This window comes from Pteropus alecto, unplaced genomic scaffold (assembly GCF_000325575.1).
Source record: "Pteropus alecto unplaced genomic scaffold, ASM32557v1 scaffold101, whole genome shotgun sequence".
Classification (NCBI taxonomy): Eukaryota; Metazoa; Chordata; class Mammalia; order Chiroptera; family Pteropodidae; genus Pteropus; species Pteropus alecto.
The window spans coordinates 4,011,529-4,032,293 of NW_006432945.1; the positions used below are offsets into that span (position 1 = coordinate 4,011,529).

General features: G+C 33.2%; 1 protein-coding gene across 12 annotated transcripts in view; it reads left to right on the plus strand.

Annotated features, from left to right (window-relative positions):
• The window catches only part of RPS6KC1 (ribosomal protein S6 kinase C1), a 222,337-nt gene that overhangs the window by 28,203 nt on the left and 173,369 nt on the right, over nt 1-20,765 (plus strand). For 8 of the 12 annotated variants that reach the window (XM_025043947.1, XM_025043948.1, XM_025043946.1 and 5 more), the window contains 2 exons: nt 6,347-6,440; nt 17,849-18,211. In XM_025043947.1, coding sequence (XP_024899715.1) covers nt 6,347-6,440; nt 17,849-18,211 — 457 coding nt within the window. Of the gene's footprint in view, nt 1-6,346; nt 6,441-17,848; nt 18,212-18,686; nt 18,711-20,765 lie in introns of those variants that run through there. The other 4 variants (XM_025043951.1, XM_025043952.1, XM_006907719.3 and 1 more) reach the window with 3 other exon arrangements.

The following is a 20,765-nucleotide window of genomic DNA, read 5'->3' on the forward strand; positions in this document are numbered from 1 at the left end:
GAAAAGATTGGGAAGTTCAAGAAAAGTAAAGCTAACTATCTAGAGATAGTCCTTCTTATATCTCATTGGCCAGAACTGGTCACAGGACTATCCTTAGCTTCTGAAACTCTGAGCAGTGGCTCTTAGCTTTCTAGTTCTGATTGTGGGTGAAGATATGTAGGGGGGAGGTTTTTGAGTAGCCAGTCCATAGGTTGTGCTATAATACCATAGCTTTTTCTTTGTAGAAAAACTGATGGTAGATACCTCATGAAAATAACCGTATAGTCATTTGATTTGATTTTTTAAAATATACATTAGAGTAGAAGGAATAGTATAATGAGCCTCCATTACTCATTACTCAACTTCAATAATTAATATGTTGCCAAATTTTTTTTATATGTTGATCGAAATTCAATTTGTTGGCATAAAATTGTTTGTAGTATTTCCTTATAATGCTTTTAATTTTTATAGGGATGGTTTTGATGTCTCTTTTTCATTCATGATTTTGGTAGTTTGCATCTTGTTTATTTTTATTTTTTTCTTGGTCAGTGTAGCTAAAAGTTTGATTTTTTTTTTTTGATATTTTTATTTATCTTTTCAAAGGATCAACTTGGTTTCATTGGTTTTTTTCTATTTTTCTGTTTCATTTCATAGATTTAGACTTTAGACTTTATTTCCTTTTGCTTGCTTCAGATTTTCTTTGTTCTTTGTCTAATTCTTTAATTCCTTAAAGTGGAAGTTTAAGTTACTGATTTGAGATGGTTCTTGTCTCACATAAGCATTTAGAATTATAATTTCCCTCTTAGCAATTCTTCAGCTTCAAGTCCCATAAATATTTATGTTTTCGTTTTTATTCAGTTCAGTGTATTTTCTAATTTCTTTTGTGACTTTTCTATTGACTTTTCTGGTTACTTAGAAATATGTTCTTTATTTTTTTATTTATATTTTTAAAAACAAATAGATTTTCTTTTACTCTAATCTTAGACCAACAAATGCGATTACTTGTAAATACTGATAGTCATAAATTTTTTCTTTTATTAATGAAAGGTTGAGTTTAATATTTTTAATTTTTTAATTACAGTTGGCATACGATATCATATTAGTTTCAGATGGAAATATTCATGGATTTTCTAAAGTTTTTCTATCGTTGATTTCTAATTTTGTTTCTTGTGGTCATGGTCAGAAATCATATGTTGCATAATTTCAGTTCTTTAAAATTTATTGAGACATGATTTATTTACTAGCATATGATCTATCCTGGAGAATGGTCTGTGTGTGCTTGAAAGGTATATGTATCTTCTTGTCAGGGTTTTATGTAAATGTCAGTTCAAGTTATTGGTGTTGTTTATCTTCTGTATCATTGTTAATTTTCCATCTAGTTCTGTTAATTATTGAGAATGAGGTATTGAAGTCTTCAGTTGCTGAATTTTCTATTTCTCCTTTCAGTTACTTTAACTTTTACTTTATTTTGGGGCTCTGTTGGCATGTACATGTATTTTATAATGGATATGTCTTCCTGATGAATTGAATTTCTTAGCCTTATGAAATGTCTTTCTTTGTCTCTAGTAATGTTTGTCTTAAAGCCTTATTTTGTATCATCTTAATGTAGCCACCCTAGGTCTCTCATAGTCACTGATTGCATGGTGCCTTTTTTTACATTCTTTTGCTTTCAGTCTCTTCGTGTTAATTGAATCTAATAGTTTGATTTTATTTATTTATCCAGACTGAAAATGGCTGTTGTTGATTAGGGTATTTAGTCCTTTTATATTTAAAGTAATTATTGATATGATTGAATTTTTGTCTGCCATTTTGCTATTTTATGTCTCATATTTTTGTTTTTTGTTTATGCTACCTTTTGTGTTAAATAGATGTCGTTTATTGTACCATTTAAATTTCTTTTTTACATGTGTGTTTTTTTAAGTTATATTCTTAGAAATTGCTCTAGGGATTAAAATATGCATTTTACTTTATGACATTTTATTTGAGGTTAGTACGAACTTAATTCCAGTAAAATATAGAAAATTTGCTCCATAAAGCTCTATTTACTACCCCCTCCTTTGTGTTATCATATGTGTATACCTTAAATATATTATAAACTCAACAATATAGAGTTATGATCTGATGTCTTTTAAGAAGTTAGGAGAAGAAAAGAGGAGAACATATTTATATAATCTTTTATATTTACCTTTTTTTGGTGTTCTTTATTTGTTCAGGTAGATTTGAAATACCAACAGTTGTTACTTTCTTTCAGCTTGAAGGATTTCCTGTTGCTTCTTTTTATATGTGTATAAGGCAGGCTTACTAGCAGCAGATTCTCTCAGTCTTTGGAAATGTTTTTGTTCACTTGGTTCTTTTTTATAATTTCTATTTATTTATATTTGCTGTTTCATGAGTCATAGTCACCACACTTTAATGCTTTAATAATGATTCAATTTTTAAAGGATAGTTTTGCTAGGTATATGGAATTATTGATTGATAGTGTTTCTTTTAGCACTTGAATTTATCATCCCACTGCCTTTTGTCCTTCATTGTTTTTTATTAGAAGTCAGCTGTTAATTGTACTATAGTTCCACTGTATAAGTCTTTTTCTATTACTTTCAGAATTTAGCCTTTCTACAGTGTTAGTCTAGGTTATTGATCTCTTTCTGTTTATCCTATTTGAGGTTCAATTTATCTTCTTGTATTTGTATATTAATGTTTTTTTTTTGGTCATATTATGGAAGTTTTCTGCCCTCATCTTTTTAAATGTATTTTTTAGCTCCTTTCTCACTCTTACATTTGATACTTGCATTATGTATAAGTTGTTATATTTGATTTTATCTCACATCTCTCTCTGATTCTCTTGATTATTTGCTTTTTGTTTCTGTTTTTCACAGTAGATAGTTTCTGTTATCTTCAAGTTCATTGATTATTCTTTCTCAAATCTGTTGTTGAACTCCTCTAGTAAATTAAAAAATTTTGTTGCAATACCTTTCAACTCCAGATTTCTATCAGGTTCTCTTTTTTTTAAATTGAGATTAATCGACGTAACAAAATTCACCATTTTAAAGTGTACCCTTCTATGATTTTTAGTATATTCATTAGGTTATGCAACCATTATCACTATCTAATTCCAAAACATTTTCATTACTCCATAAAAAAACCTCATACTCATTAATTAGCACTTACTCCTTCCCCACTTACCCCAACCCCTAGCAGCCACTGGTCTACTTTCCGTCTTGTTGGATTTGCCTGTTCTGGACATTTCACATGAATGGAATCATATAATATGTGGCTTTTTAAATCTGGCTTCTTTTGCAAAGCTTAATGTTTTCAAGATTCATCTGTGTTGTAGCATGTTTCAATATTTCATTTCTTTTTATGGCTGGATAGTATTTCATTAAGTGAATATGAATAGACCACATTTTGTTTATCCATTCAGTTGGTGGATATTTGGATTGTCTCCACTTTTGGCTCTATGATAATGCTTCATTTGGTTCTTTTTTATAATTTCCATTTACTTACATTTGCTATTTCATGAGTCATAGTCACCATACTTTAATTCTTTAATAATGATTTCTTTCAGTTATTTGAACATATTTATAAATAGCTGTTTTGAAGTCTTTGCCTTCTAAGTCCAGCATTTTTGCCTTCTCAGAGTTAGTTCTGCTGACTGCTTTTTTCCCTCTCTGTGTGGAGTGCATACTTTTTTATTTCTTTGTATATTTCATAATTTTTTTTTATTGAAAACTAGAAATTTTGGATAATATAGCAACTCTTGAGTTGTGATTTTTTTCCCCAGAAGGCTGTTGCCATTGTTTTTTTCAGTTCTTTTAGTAACACATCTAAATCTATGGAGTCTGTTTAATGTGTAGTATGTAACTGCTAATACTTATGCTGTTTTTAATTTTTTAATTTTTATTGCATTTTTAAACACAGTTTAGTAGGGATTAACCTTGTTATATCTTAGTGGTCAGCCAGTATTTGGTCTTGGTTTGTACTTGAACACTTTGTTTCATCATGTATTTCTCCTTATGCTGATGATTCTTTGTTTTCAAGGTTCAAGCAGTTTTTAAGTTTGCCTCCAATTTTACTTTCCTTTGGGATCTCTTCCATTTCTTCTGTGCATGTGTACTATCTCATGGTTTGCCAGAGATTTCTAAATAGCTTGATCATCCCTCCCTGGTCTCTTCTGCATGGATGGGTAGAGAGCTTATTGAGAACCCCTATTGCTGTGTTTTTTGGATCTCCCTGATAAATGTCTGACTAATGTGCTGGTCCTTTGCTTGCTGCAACTTCATGCTTGCTGAGCCACTGTTCTTGCCATTTGTTTGGCACTGAGATCGCTTCTATTACTGATAACGCTCTTTGGGTAGATTTTTTTTTTTTTCTGTGCTTCAGTCAAAATCATGCCAGCTTCCTCTAAGTGAATCTGCTGGTTTTCAAGCTTTGCCTTACTCTTGTATAATTACCATGGTAACCCATCTGGGATAGAAAATGGAAGTAACCCTAGGCAAGAATGCCACATATTCCCACAGTTCCTACCTGTGGTTTTGTGGTTTTTCATGAGTAACCACTTCTTCATTTGCTTTATGTTTTTGGTCAATTTCCAGAGCTCTCAAATGGTTGTTTTGACAGTTTTCTCTAGTTATATGGATTGTCTTTAGGGGAGAACATTTGCGGATCTACTTATTCCATCATACCTGAACTCATTCCCCTGTAGATTGACTTTTCATTAAAAACTTTTGAGATGCTATGTAATAAGAGTTTCTTTTTACTGCATAATCAGGAACACCCAAAGGTTAATGTTTTTGAACTAGAGATTTAAAATAGAATTGTGGCATATTCTCCTACTACTTCCCTTGTGTTCTATAGAACAGTTCTGAGTGCTTACTTTGTTCTAAACACTTTACACGTATGAAATCTTTTAGTCCTAATGACTTCTTGAGTTACTTATAGGGATCATTTCCAACTTAAAGTCACTGCACACCTGGTATCAGAAGAGATAGTAATTGAAAGGTACTTTCTGTTAAGCAAGATTGTAAAGAAAGTCAACTTTGTTTCTCAAGAATATTTGCTTAAATTTTGGTTTGAATGTTCAAAGGATGGCTTAATCTAGAATAGATATTCCTCTTTTTGGAGAAAAATTCAGATCTAAGTTGTGATTTGAATATTTTAATAAAGAATAAAGTAATTCTTTAAAGAATAAAGTAAATTCTTGTTTCTAAAGAATAATTGTTTATAAAGCCTCAGTTCATTTAACCACTCTTGGAAGTAAAATTTTGTAATTTGAGAATGAACATTTCAAATTTCTCTTTCATAAAGATAAGGTGGCAGGGAGACTTGATTATGTAAAATTAGTTTTAAATTCTTGGTGCTGATGTAAAGAGGAAATAGGGGTCTGGTATTTCTCTTGGGTTTCGCTATCCTATCCTGGAACTAGTGTTGGGGGACATAGAACTGTTGGTGGAAGGAAAGATGTTAAGGAGCAGAAGAGCTATTATTTTAATTAGTTATAATTATTTAAGGATTATAAGCCCATTCATGATTGGAGCAGTGCATAAGGCCACAGTGCAAACACACCACGACCACTTGCCTGATAGCATTCTCTTGTTGCATGTAAGAAGAAGCGGTCTTTGAGGCCTGAATTTGCAAACCTAAATATAGAATTAAAATGATCACATTGATTCTAAATATAGAATTCAATGATCACATTGAAAAGTCAGTTTCGTATTTACTAAAATATGTCTCTTTAATAAAAATATCTTAAAATTACTTAGTTTTGCTTACATTGTATTTAAGTGGTTTTCAAATTTAAGTCATTTTCGAAATCTTCTGGAGGTGCTATGTGATATATTGTGGTTTTTAATTTGACAAAATTAAATGACTTCCTAATGGAGTTCATTTATCACTAATTAGAACGACCAGTCACTAATGATTCTGAATAATATCCGTTAGCTGGAGGATGTTCTCTTTTTTTACATTTTTTTAATGAGTACTTTTGAGAGAGGAAAAAAGTACGCTTTTATAAAAAGTCATGTGTTTTATAATACGAGAATATTCCTATTGAATTTTTAAATAATAGACTTTTTTTTAGAGCAGTTTAGGTTTACAGAAAAATTCTGCAGAAAGTGTAGTTTCCCCATAACCCTCTTTTCCCTTACAGAGTTTCTCCAGTGAACATCTTGCATTAGTGTGGTACATTGGTTATAACTGATGAGCCAATATTGATATTCCTATTGATTTTTTTAAAAGCAATTTTAATCTAGTTTAATAGCTGAATAGTTTTTGTAATCCTCATACATAGTTGAAATAACTATTGTTTATTTATTAATGACTTTTTAAATATCCTATTTACAATGAAAGATAATTACTTTGATCTCTTTAGGGTGGTATAATTAATGATGGTTCTGAATTGATTGGTCCCGTTGAAGCTTATTTGGATTCCCTCACTGATAGCTTTCCTGAGTGTAGTACAGAAGGTAAGAGATTAATTTTTTTTTCACTTCAGTGATTTTGACTATAAATCATATTTGCATTGCAAAACATAAATGGATATTGAATCCCTTGAGAGTATTCACTAATTCTAAGATGCTTTTTTTTTCTTTACATTTTAACATCACTGATATGGGGTGCATGATTTGGGTCAATGGTATCTTCCACTTAATTGACAGCTTTTTTCTTTCTTAGTGCGATATATAAAATAATCATTCCTCCTACAATTAATGGTACCTTAGATTTGACGAAATGTGATATAGAGTTAAAAATTTGCATTCTCTAGAATAAGAATGCCTTCCTTAAGTTTATTTGGCAGCATCTGACTTTTAGACAATTAATATCAAGACTGGCTTTAGAAGTTTAGTTATGTACCCAGAAAGAGTAAACTTAAAGCAGTTTTAGTATTTTTGATATGTTTTATAAAACATGAATCTAAACCAAAGCAATTTTTCTACTTTTATTCACTCTAAGAATGTTTAATCTCTTGTTTTATTCCTCTATTAAGCCATATTTGAATTTTTATGAATATTTAAAACATACATTTTTGTTTTTGGATTTCCTTAGCTAGTTTTCTTCCAGGGAAGATTTTAAAATTAAAAAAGAAGATTTGGGGATAAGGATGAGGAGAGTCTTTAAAAATAGGTAGATTTGTTTGATTTGGCTTAGGTGTGATTTACATAAAAGTAAAATCATAGACTAGATAATTTTTTTTTTGATCTCTTTCATAAGTAAGAGTTTATGGTAGAGAAGGCTGCTTTATGAGCCTAACATGGGAGGTAGCCATAATCTCATTGCAGTGATGTTTTTTGTGTGGAGATATGTACTACTATTATATGTCAGCAGACTTATTGACATAAATCTGTTGCAGTAAAGTCTCATCTTGATTTGGTAGGAGCAACAGATTCCCATTTGTTATGTAGGCTGATGCACTTAAATTGTATTTTTCTTTTGGTAGTGCCATACTGAAAAGTGATCACTTTTTCTTGTTTTTTTTTATGGTTGTTCATGTTGACTTAAAGGCAAAGCCCGTTAACTTATACCCAGTGTCCTGTGTGATGTATGGGGACCTCAGGCCCAGGGTTCCATCCTGAATCAGCCAACGTCATAGAAAAACATTGGTGACAGTAATTTTACTTTACAATCCATCATGGTGTTTTGGAAAAATATATCCTCTGTAACCTGTTTTGATCTGAGACCCTTGCTAGGCTTTGGAAAAATCTAGTCCCTGCTTGGGATCCCAATGAGAATCTAATTAGATTTAGTTTCCTTGGAAGGTAACCTGTCTGGGATTACCTCATCTGGTTATTGCCTCAGAGATACCCTACTCCTGAGAAAGAAGGAGAGTGTGTTTTTTTGCCTATAAAACGTGCTGATTTGGTGACATCCAATAGAGAAGAAGTAGGAGAGTTAGAAATATTTATAGGAGAATATTCAATGAGGAGTACAGCTCTTGGAAATTGCCGAATGTTTCTTTCCTCTCTCTGGTTTTTGATACAGGCCTTTATGGATGTGGGATTTGCGAATGGTTATATATATGATATCTATAATAAGCCTTTATTACTAGGTGGGAGTCAGCCATGGTGAGAGAAGTATGTTTTGGGAGCCTATTTTAGTGTTAGGTAATCATGGATGGGCGCAATGTAGAGGTCTTTTGTCCTTTGCTGCAGCCTAGGAGAGACAAAGAAGAGCATTATTATTAGGAATAACTATTCTTGGGATGATGTATAAAAGATGCACAGCTGTTCTAGGTAAAAAGTTGGCTGTGTTAATGTTAAAGGATATATAACCTAAAGCTAAGGATGAGTCAGTGATTTGTTGTCTAATCTGTGATGCTTCTTAGAATTAAAGAGGATGCTTTGAACAAGTACAGTAAGACAACAAGCATAAACCAGGACTGCCTTGGACAAACTGGGCAGTATGGGCCACCTTACCTAAAGCAGTTGTTTCAGAGTTTACATTGAAGTTTCAAAACAATGGGTTTTCCTTGGAAGAATTTCTCTTTTAGGAATATGCTTTTATGAGAGAAATTGGGGGCAACAGTTTTGTTAAAAATACAGGAAAAGACTTATACTTAAAAGTAATATTGATATTTTATCCTTTCAGGTCATAGGTTAGTTGTCCAGCTATATTACCATCTCTAAAATACACTGTGATCCATGAAGAATGAAAAACATGGAACTAGAAATGCTATTAATGTTTGTGTTTTTTACCTCCTCCCTTTAATAGCCTTTATGTTCATCAGTCCTTCTGAAAGATACCTGTTGACAAATTACAGTTCTGAGAGTCAGACAGCTTGCAAATTCATTGCTATTTGAGAGGGGAAATGACTTTTAAATACCATGAGATTGTCTGGCATACTGGGCAAGTGTAAGATTTACCTTCATACCAAAAGGTCTGTAAACCCTGGAGACAACCAAGGGAGAGGGCCTCTAGTAGCAAGAGCAGGAAAGCCAGCAGCCAGCCAGGCCCCACAGTTATGCAGTGAAATGGAGCGTTGTAGAGGGATTGTGGTTGGCAAATGCTTGTGGTTTGGGTTCAGAGCCAAAATGCAAGGAGGTGATTCACTCCATAACAACTCCTCTGAGTGTAGTATTTTAAATGGTGTTTTGAAGGTAGATTTATTTTTCATACTTGTGATTTAGTTTGCCAGTGGAATTAGCCAGAAAGGCAAATCTTAATATATATAGTCTGCTGTTTCAAGGTCCTTCCGGTGGAGTTAGAATGGCATGGCAAGTGTGTCACCTGTCAGAGAACAGATGTAGAGGCTAAGTGATCTAAGTGATTTTTAGTAGTACAATAAAAATGCAATCAATAAATTTTAAGTTACCTTGAGAGAAAGTTTTCTGAGGAAAACATAAAGACCTAGATTAGTGATTTAAAAACTTTACCATTATTTTATAGTGCAGTGGGATAGAGGAAACCCCTTTAAGGTTTCATAAAACCAATAATTTGGTGATTAACTGGTAAATAAAACCAATAATTTGGTGATTATCTAATCTGAAATTAAAAATTACGAAGTTAGTAAACTTTTAGATGAAAAGTTAATATTGTTTTATGATTTTAAAATGAAATGCTGATTACTCTTGATCTCCTTTGTTCCGAGAAATTAAACAATATATTTTCTCAAAGATAAAAGGTTTAATTGATTGTTAACATCTTATTTCCTTTTTAAACTTCCATCTTTTGTTGAATTAAACTTAGCTATGAAGTTACCGTGACATGTGTGGAAACTTGGCCAAAACGATGCATGGGAATTGAGCTCCTTGACATATTTCTCTCATCTGTTGGCCTGTTTGAAGGATGTAGGTTGCTTTACTGCCACGCTGGCCTTGATATTGGAGACTTTGATGTTGGTATAGTCTCATCTGGTAACCTGTGTCATTTCCTCTTCCTAATACATTACTTTACTTCCTTTGCAGTTTTGGGAGGGACATTTTCCAGGTGTACGCAGCAAATAAGAGAAAATAGGTGATCATAACCACAAATACAAACTGAGAGATCAACTTATATGTAGCAGATCTTATGAATGAATATTCTTAAATTGGTATAGCCAAATCTACCCTTTTTTGGGGGGAGGGGTCTGTAAATTGTGGATTAAGAGCTTCTAAATACTCATTCTAACCGTTTTAGACTCAAGAAAGGATTTATTAAGCTGTCTTGAATTAGCCATTTTAGAATAAATGAGATGTACGTTTTGAGGATAATAGCATTTATTGCTGGTCTGTGTAAGGGATCTTTTAAAATCACTCCCAGTCCAAGATTTGTGTATTTATTTGATGGCAAAGTAGTAATTTTCTCCATTATGTAGATAAACACTAAGATTATAATTAATATGTGTTAAGTTGAATAATATTGATTATATTTAATGTCTTAAATATTGGGAGAATTATTGGAAAGGTATGCAGTTAAGTTTGAAAAAAATTCTTTTGTATCAAAGTTTTTTAATTATATTTTCTTTTAATTTTTATTATTTGTGTTATTTTCATTTAGTTAAAGTTGATGCTTTGAGGCAGGATCACTTGAAAAAGGAATATCCTTCAGTTAATTGGCCACTTAATAACCCAAATCTCTTTTTAAGATAACCTTAATATCTGTGCACTACACTGTGTACTGTAAGATGACAAAATATAGAAAGTTAAACTAAAAGTAATTTAAATTTAAGTAGAATTTATAGCAAATTTCCACTAGGTGGCACCATGAGAACTCTAAATCTTGTTACTGGGCTTAGTCTAGGCCCTGTATTATATTATACTAGAATATTTTTCTTTTAAGGGCTTATCTACTTAACTTCTATTCACTGTCCCATACTAGTTGAAATTTTTTGGTCGGATTGCTTAAAATAAATAGAAAAAGAATAGGTCGTTGTTAAGATAAACACAAATGAGAATGTGTCATTGTGTGTATGTGTGCATGTAAAACAGATGATACAAATTATAAATATTTACTCTTAAAAACCCTAGGGCTATTGATGATAATTTTGAAATTAGGACTTTAGGGGTTGGATGAGGCAAATTAAAACACATATTGTGGGAATGGGTTTTATAGTAGAAGGAACATTAGAAATGATGTAGATAAAATCTCTTATTTTACAATTAAAATTGGAATTTCAGAGAAATTAAGCCATGTGCCTAAGGTAGTCAAGGCATTCCAGGTATTTAATAGCAATCACAGAACTATATTTTGTGAGATGATGAGAATATATATCAGTGGGAATATATATTGGCATAGAAGCTCAGTGTGAGCTACTCATGTGCTGGTAACAGCAAACAGGTGTGATTGGCAGAGAAGATTATGGAGAGTAGCAGCATAGAAAGTTCATTAGGGAGAAAGGGAAGCCAACTCATAGATCTTTGTTGTTCATGATAAAATAACAGTATTAGAGTTGTAATTGTGATGAATGTGTTGTTTTCTGAGCTCATTCTGTTTTTCACCAAATATACAGTAGAGATTCGGATGCTCTTTTCATAAAATTTCAAGAGTGAAGCACAGATATGTCCCAAGGACGTTATAAAAATGTGAAACATCAAAAGAATGGTTCTTTTAGTAACAATAGTATTACTAAATGATGAATTGGTAATCAAGTATTTTAACTAGCATTAGAATCTTAACTAGATTTAGATTTAGATATTCACTTAAAATCATATTTATAAGGGCCTGTTTCTTAATGGAGATTGATATGTATTTCTTCTATCTCAGGGTGATCTTTGTTGGCTAGATACCATGCTTTGTGTGTGGCGCATGAGTCATTGCTACTAGGAAAAGTAGAACTTCTCTTTTGTTGACTGGCAATATTTGAACCTCAGGGCTTAGTGAAAGCTATCAGCTAATAATAATGAGGCCATGTATTTTATATATAGTTGACCATGAGAGACCACCTGTTGTTCTAAAGAAAAGTGACATCTTTTTGCAGATGGTCTTCAAATATAGATTTCTGATAGTGTATAGTATAAAGATTTATTCTGTGGCAACCTTTTCCTCTGGTGCATGTCTTTCAGAGATGGTGTCTTAGACAGATTGCACTGTACTGCCCTACTCTGAGCAGTTCAAAGCACAGAAGGTGAGGGTAGGTAGGTGAACTGGGATGCTAAATAAACCCCTCTTGTCTGTAGCTGCTTTTTAACCAGTCACCTGGGGCCCTCTAATAGCCCTGAGACTTGAATCCCTGTGAAATGAATCTGGAGGCAGAACGCTTTCATAGAACCTTTGACTCCCCATCCCACCTCCCTGCCCTCATCCCTTCCAAAAAAGGCTTAGGTTTTTGATTTGATGGCATTGGTGAAGGATGCACCTTTTACTCTCCTGATAGCCCAGAGAGCCCCTTTAAACATGGATTGACTTCAGGTTGGTTTAACTTTTGACAAATAGTCTCTGTATTATCCCTTGTTGCTCTGCTTTAGCCACAGTTTTCTCTCTACTCTCCTTAGCTGAGAACCTCTTGTTTGCTGCTCTTATATCTTAATTGTTAACTTTCTTTCTGGATTATAGGGAGCTTGTGCCCATTTCATGTGATATTTATATGTAGCTTTGTATAAAGCAGGTTGGATGACAGGACCGTGATTTTAAGGAGTTGAGCAGGCACTGTATTAAGTAGACATATTAAGGAAATAAGAATAAACTAGCTACTAAATATTTATATACATAGAATATAATATTTATATATTCTATATATATATATTTATTGCTGCAGTGGTGAAGGGGAGTGTTCTTGAGCTGTTTAGCAAGACTTGATTGAGAAGGGAATTTAGAAATTGCTTAAATAGGGAAAAGAAAGATATCAGAAAATACTAGGGAGGATGATTAGTTGCAGTGTAGGGTCAAGGAGCTGCAATAGGGTTAGGCTTTTTAGATATGGTAGGATGCCTTTTAAGAAGAGAATTAAAGGAAGAAGATAGGCAAGGAAGAAGTGTCAGGAGTTACTGTGCCTTAAACAGATCTGTCTTTATAATCATTTCTATCTTCTCTCTTAAGTTTGGAATTCCTTGGCACTGGCTGCTGCATAATTCATACAGGCCTGTATTCCACAAATGATGTCTGTATAACATATCTTTATTCTCAGATTCCCATTTTAGTCCTTGCTGCATCTCTTTTGATATCGTTCATGTACAGAGCTTTAGGGGCTTGTCATACACATGCAGGGAATATGAGAGTCGTTGGTAATCCCACCACACAGAGAAAATTACTTTTAGTGTTTAATGGAGCTCTCTAGCCTTTTTTCTGTGTTTATGTTTTTAAATGAGAATTACAGTATGTATATATACATAACATATATACACACACACACTGCAGTTTGTCATTTTTGCCTAATAGATCATGAATACTTTGGCATTAAACATTCTTCTATAACATTTTTAATAGCTGTGTAATGTTTTATCATAGAGATGAACCATAATCTCCTATTGTTAGAAATTTATTTCAAAATTTTTACTGATTTTCATGATGTATCATCTTACACATAGATCTTTTTTCATATCTCTGGTTGTTTTTGGTATAAATTGCTGAATTTCTGGGTCAAATATATATGCATTGTTTGCATCTGATATGTATTGCCAAATTGTCCTCCAAAAAGGTTAAAACCAGAAGTCTTTTTGTTTGCCTTTGCTTCTCCTAGATAGGCTAAAAAATTTCTCATTCTAACCTGCTAGTTTTTATTTGCGTCCTTACTTTGAAATATTCTGTATTTAGGATTAGGTAGAAATTGAAAAGGAAACAATTTGTATAGAACATTTATTTATTACTTTATTTTACTATCTGACTTTCTCTTGAGGTATTTTGATAGTCTTACTTTTCTGATCTAATTTCATTTAATCATTATTTCCTTTGCTAATAAAATGAGATTGGAAAGGTAAGAGGAAATATGACCATGACACTAGATTTTTGTGGTCAAAAGCCAAGAAACTGAGTATACATAATTTTACCCTCTTGCCCTTAGCTGTTATTGTTCTTGTTAGAAAGGAAAATCAGGCAAAGCGTGAACAGTGCAACGTGATAGATGATGTGAAGGTTATAGTGACAAGACACAGGAGAGCTGACAAAAGATCTGTAACAGCATTTCCTTTCTTTTGTGATTATCTGTGTAAACCAGAACATTTCTTTTAAACTTTGTCTATTTATTAATTTCGGTGGATTAGGTTATATAATGGTACCATTTAAGGAAATAAATTTGCATTGAAATATGTAAAATATTTAAAAATTATTTAAAAAATCTCTTAAAGTTTATATGTTTCTCAAAAACAGTAGATAATTTTGTAGGTTGCTATAAAAGATTTTGATTTTGAAGTACCATCTGCACAACTGTAATGTCAGAGAATTGAAAAGATTTCCACCAAGTCCAGTGAACCCCATCTGAGATTGTGCTTTTAATGAAATATGTTGCTTTTAAAAAACAAAATTAAATCTATTTTATTTTATTGAGGTATAATTAACACAAAACATTATAGTAGTTTCAGGTGTACAGCCTAATGATTGGATGTTTGTATACACAGTTGATCCTTGAACAACATGGGTTTGAACTGCTCGGGTCCACTTATAGGCAAATTTTTTCCAATAAATGTATAGTCAGCACTTTATATTCCCGGGTTTTGCCACAGATTTAAACTTTGGATCAAAAACAGTATTTTCTGTCTGTGGTTGGGAATCTCTGGATGCAGAGGACTCACTTTTGCATTGTTCTATACCATTTTATATAAAGGACTTGAGCATCCTCAGATTTTGGTATCCTTAGGGGGTCCTGGTACTAATCCCCCATGGACAGTGAGGGACTGTAGTTAAGTTTTTGGGGAGTCATAAGTTGTATGCTGAGTTTTTAGCTGAGCAGAGGTTGGCGCCTCTACCCCTACGTTGATTATCACAATAAGTTTAATTAATATCTATCACTGTACACAGAAATTTTTTTCCTTGTGATGAGAACTTTTAAGATCTACTCTCTAAGCAACTTTCAAATATGCAATACAGTATTATTAACTGTAGTTGTCATTGCTGTACATTATATCCCCATGAGTTATTTTATAACTAAAGTTTTTACCTCAAAATTAGTTCTTCATGGGGATTCTGAGGATTTGTTAAAAAACCCTGAAAACAGTAGATTGATAGAGAGCCAAAATAGTGTGTTAAAGCTGATTTGAAATTTGAGCGTAACTTCCAGTAACATGCTTTTACCCTAACTTGCTTTATTTGATAGGCAGTAAGCATTTTGAGTCTATAAAAGAGCTTGACAAACTATGGCCTATGGGCCAAATCCAGCCTATCACCTGTTTTTATATGACCTAAGAGCTAAGAATGGTTTTTATATTTTTAAATCATTGACAGAATTCAAAAGAATATTATTTTGTGGCACGTGAAAATAATATGGAATTCAGTTTTCAACATCCATAAATAAAAGTGTATTGGGACGCAGTCATGCTTATTCACTTTTGTGTTGTCTGGCTGCTTTCGTGCTACAGCAGCAGTGTTGACTGGTTTGAAAGAGATCAGATGGCCCTCAGAGAAAAATTTAGCTGATCCCTGATCTAGAATTGTATAGTCTAATCTGCCTTTAATTTTGACTTACTGAGGAAATAATTTCCTTCTTAATATATTTCTTTTCCTGAGAAACTTGGCAATCAGTATTCAGTGGTGATGCAGACCTCATAGTTGTTCCAAAACCTGATTTTTACATAACCCTATTATCGATCTTATTTAATGATACAGATCAGTGGCTCTCAATATATGGTCTTTAGGCTCCTGGGTATTCCTCATATCTTTTCAAGAGGCCACCAAGGCAAAATTGTTTTGTTAATAATCTAGGAAATTATTTTGCCTTTTTTACTGTGTTGACATTTGCACTGATGAAGCAAAAGCAGTGGCGGGTGAACCGCTGTGCCTGAGCATGAATCAAGACAGTGACCCAGGCATTAAAAAAAAAAAAAAAGACAGTTACCCCAGACTGCGACGGTAATCATCTCACATACTTGCAGTAACACCAGGGCTAATTTTACCTAAGAACGTCCTCGATAAAACTGTCAAAACTTAACTTTCTTAAATCTCAGTTTTTAGGTACATGTCTTAGTGTCATGAAATGGAAATATACTGAAACACTGCATGCTGAACTACCATGGTTGTCTTGAGGAAAAGTACTCGTGCAATTATTTGAGCCATAAACTAGCTGCTTTTTTCCTGGAACAACATTTTTGCCTGAAAGAACAATTTTCAGACAAACTATTAGTATTCAGACTTGGATATTTGGCAAATATTTTTTCGAAAGTGAATAAAGTGAGTTGACACTTTAAGGAAAACAACTGACAGTATTTGTTGCCAAGGCTATGATTCAAGTTATCAACCCCAAATAAGAATTTTGGAGAAATAATGTCTGCTACTTAGAGCTTGACAGTTTTCCAGTACTTAAAGAATTTTCTGGTGAGGTTGGTGGTGATAGTAACAAATGTGCTTTTTTGGGTGATATTGTAATAATGAAATTTGTCACCATTTGGAAGATCTGTGTAACTCAGGGGACCAGTATTTTCAAAATGACCAATGGGTGGAGTTATAAACTCATGATGGATGAAAGACTATTCAGTGTGCAAGACAGACGAATGCATTTGAGTGTAACAAACAAATTTCATTGATAGGAATTTATATTCTACATGGCAACTAAGTTTTAAGAAACTACCACTTGTCAGGTTTTGGTGTAATATCAGAAAACAATATCCACAGTTATTTAAAAAGACCACTAAAATATTTACTGCATTTTCACTTACATAGCTATGTGACATTTTATTCAAATCTTTCAATCACAACAACATAAGACAACAGATTGAGTGCAAAATCAGAAGAGAATGTAGCCATCTTCTGTTAAGATTTGCAGAAATGTAATAGTGCCACTTCTCTTACTAAATATTTTTCGTTTTGGAAAATATAATAACTTTTATAAAATTATGTTAACATGTAATGGACTTTAATGTTTAAAAAATTTCAGTCTGCTAAATATCAAGATTGGTAAACATTTACAGATATAATCCACATAAACAATTTCTTTGAGGTCCTTAAGCATTCTAAGAATGTAAAGGGAGGGTCTGAGACCAAAAAGTTTAATAACTGTTATTGTAGATCATGCTCATTTACCGTGAAGTCAGTAATATGAAACGAGAGAAGTCATTTTCATTGCTAAATATTTCATTAGCACCTATTATTCATTTTCTTGTCAGAAAACAGATACAAATATAGACCAGAGCTCGCTCCAAAAGCTTTGGAAGAGGCTGAAACAACAATTTCTGAATATTCAGTTCTTTAAAAAATAAATAAATAAATGACATATATTTCCCAGGTTTGGATGGTGACCTAACAGCACACCTCTGAGGATACATTGTCTGATAGTTAAATAATTATTGTATAATTGCTATAATAGTTATAGTTTAATGATAGTATATTATGCTTTATATGCATTAACGCTATTCCTTGTTTAAAGCCTTGGAGAATAAGTAATTGTATTAAGTAACTTGCTGTTGGTCATGCAGTAAGTTTTAAGAGCTGGATTTCAAGGACTTCTTTTTGTCTTATTCTTTTCCTTTTATCATAGTGTTGTTCACAGCAGCTGTGTGTACAAGCATCAGCTTTCTGTAAATGGTTTACATGATCTTGTGGTAAAGGCTCTTTTTGACAGCAAGGCCAGATAAAGATGTTTCTTTAGTTTTCGTTTGATAATTGGGGCAAAGAGATGGTCTCCCAGAGTTACAGAAGAGACAGTGCAAAAATGAATGAAGTAAGCTGAAATAAATTGCTAGCCACTGACTTCCATCAGTAAATTACAGCCTTCCTGATTGACTTGGATAGTATGAAAAAATGATTAGTCAGCATGATTTGTATTCTTTTGGCTGATTCTCAGCTTAATATCTGTTTCTTATTGTGATCATATTTCCAGGCTTCTCCAGTGACAGTGATCTGATATCTCTTACTATTGATGTGGATTCTCTTGCTGAGTTAGATGATGGAATGGCTTCCAATCAAAATTCTCCCATTAGAACTTTTGGTCTCAGTCTTTCATCGGATCCTTCAGCACTAGGGGCTGTTGCTTCTGACAGTGAGCAGAACAAAACAGAAGAAGAACGGGAAAATCGTAGCCTTTTTCCTGGCAGTTTGAAATCCAGGCTTGGCAAGAGAGATTATTTGGAGAAAGCAGGAGAATTAATAAAGCTGGCTTTAAAAAAGGAAGAAGAAGACGACTATGAAGCTGCTTCCGATTTTTATAGGAAGGGAGTTGATTTACTCCTAGAAGGTGTTCAAGGTACAATTTTATCTGTATTAATATGTTTTAGCATGTCCTTATGTTGGTATCTGGAAAAAAATATATGCCTATAGCTATATCTTATGTATAATCCTATGTAAAAACAAGACTGAAAACAAGAAATTGCTGAAGATTAAATGACCTAAATATAAATATATACTCTTAGTTACGTAACAATATCAGAGGTACTTAACTCTCTACTTTGATCAGTTAATCAACAAAAACAAGATTAAAAAAAATCAAGTCTCTTCTATGAATAAAATAACCTGTGTTTTTCCTGATATGGCCGATGTTCACTAGCCTTCACCTCTCAGGAGTGTTCACAGAGCTTTTTTAGTGCATTTGCTCTCAATGGCCTGAAGAGACGAGATGAAATGGGCTTTTAAACTAAGAGTGTAAAGGGTTCTCAGATTTGCCTACTGTTTTTCATTAGTTGCAGTAAACTCTCAGCTAATGAATGGGGGTGATGTGGGACACGTGGAGCTGAATGTTGCTGAGTGTAAGTACAGCTTACCTTTTTTTTTAAGCATCAATTTTTGTTTTAATGTTTTGCCTTTTCCTTATAAGAGCAGAATGAAGCATGCTGCAATTAGTTACATGACTTCCTGAACACAATAATCAAAGGTTGATGGGACCTGCTACCACTGGTTTTCTTTCCAGAAAATTATTATTTTTGTCATTTGTCTATGGTCTTTGACCTGTTAGATGACCACAATCTCCTGTGTTACTAACGCTTTTTTATTATAGTACTCCTGCCCTCACTCTGCCTGGTGTCCCGTAGTCTAGAAGCCTTCTGTTTTACTTTTCCTAGAGGATAAAACTTTCAGTCTTCTAATATGGTGTAAAGATGAGTAAATACTTGGCTCTATGGAGTGGAAGAGGGAGTATATGTATTGGCATCCTAACTGCTTTTTAACTGCTTTTGACTAATTCTCAGTTTTAATCCTTCACTCTTATCTAGGGCCACCAGTTCCTGAACGCTGGGAGAGAGTTGCAGTGCCGTGTGAGTCAGGCCGCTTTCTTCAGTTTCCCAAGTCAATAAACACTTATCTATCTACTTGCTAACTTATAAATTTTTGTTGCAATATTTTCTCCCGATCTCTTTGTCCTTGTGGGATTTCGCCTTAAAAATATTCTTTTATAGCCATGTTAATGGAGTTTCAGGGGCAATATTTCTCATGGAGTGACTGATATATCATTTTGATACAAATTTTTGTTTTTCAAATAGTTTCATAAGTTTTTGGAGTTTTTTGTTTGCTAGTGGAGCATTCTGGTCTTACACATCTACTCATTTTTCTTCTTCGTCTCAATTCACATTTGGGTTGGGCGTTCAAAAATAGTTGCAAATAATTGGCTGGGATATTTTTCCCTTTTCTTTTTACATAATTTTTGTGTTAAAACATCACTAGTATTTAATTGACATAGATAAAACACATCAGTGTGATATCTTTTGTCTAAGTTATTTGCATTGAATCCTAGAACACTTCATAATGTTACCACTTGATGGCACCAGAAAAATAAAAATCTTTCCTTCAGAATGAGAATTATGGATGCATATCAGCAAATAACAAAAAATATATTAGTTAGTTATTTCGTGATTATGGTGGTAAATTATTTCTCCAGTAGAACTTGAAACCAAACCTGCTAGGACTCTGTCTGAAGGAGTGTTACCATTTAAACACGTCTTCCTATGTAACGTGTGCCTGTCTGTCTGACATCACAATATCCATTTCTACTCTGGACTGGTTTTTGTTGTTATGTGCCATCAAATCCAAAAAGTTATAATACACTAATTGCTTTAAGCTTTTTATTGTTTATTCATAATGTGATCAGTTTTTGTTTGCACAAACTGGGAGCCGTAATCACAGAATTCTAATGTTTAGCCAATGTGTAGAATAACCTGTTTCAGTCCTCATGGTTATACATTTAACTGTATGTCAGATGTAATGTCAGGGCAGTGCTTCTGGCCTGTGGATTATATAAAAGTATACCTCTTAACAGTCTCCTCTTAACAGGCTCGTGGACTTTATTTTTAAAAGTTTTTCTGTTTTATTGAGATATAATTGACCTACAACATTGAATTAAGGGTGTACAACAATGATTTGTACATGTCTATATTGTGAATTGATTACCACAATATGTTTAGTTAACATCTGTCATCTCACATAGTTATAAATTTTTTTCTGTGATGAGAACTTTCAAGATCTACTTTCTTAGCAACTTTAAATATACAATACAGTATTGATAGCTATAGTCACCATGTTGCACATTACATCCCCAGAACTTATTAATCTTATAAATCAGAGTTTGTAACTATTGACCTCCTTGACCCATTTCACCTACCCTCTACCCCCTGCCTCTGGATTGACAGCTTCCAGTCTGTTGTTTGTTTCTGTGAGTTCAATTCTTTTTAGATTTCACATATAAATGAGATTGTATAGTACTTGTCTTTCTCCGTTAGACTTACTTCACTTAGCATAGTGTCCCCAAGGTCCTTCTGTGATGTTGCAAATGGCAGAATTTCGTTCATGCTTATGGTTAAATAATACTCCAT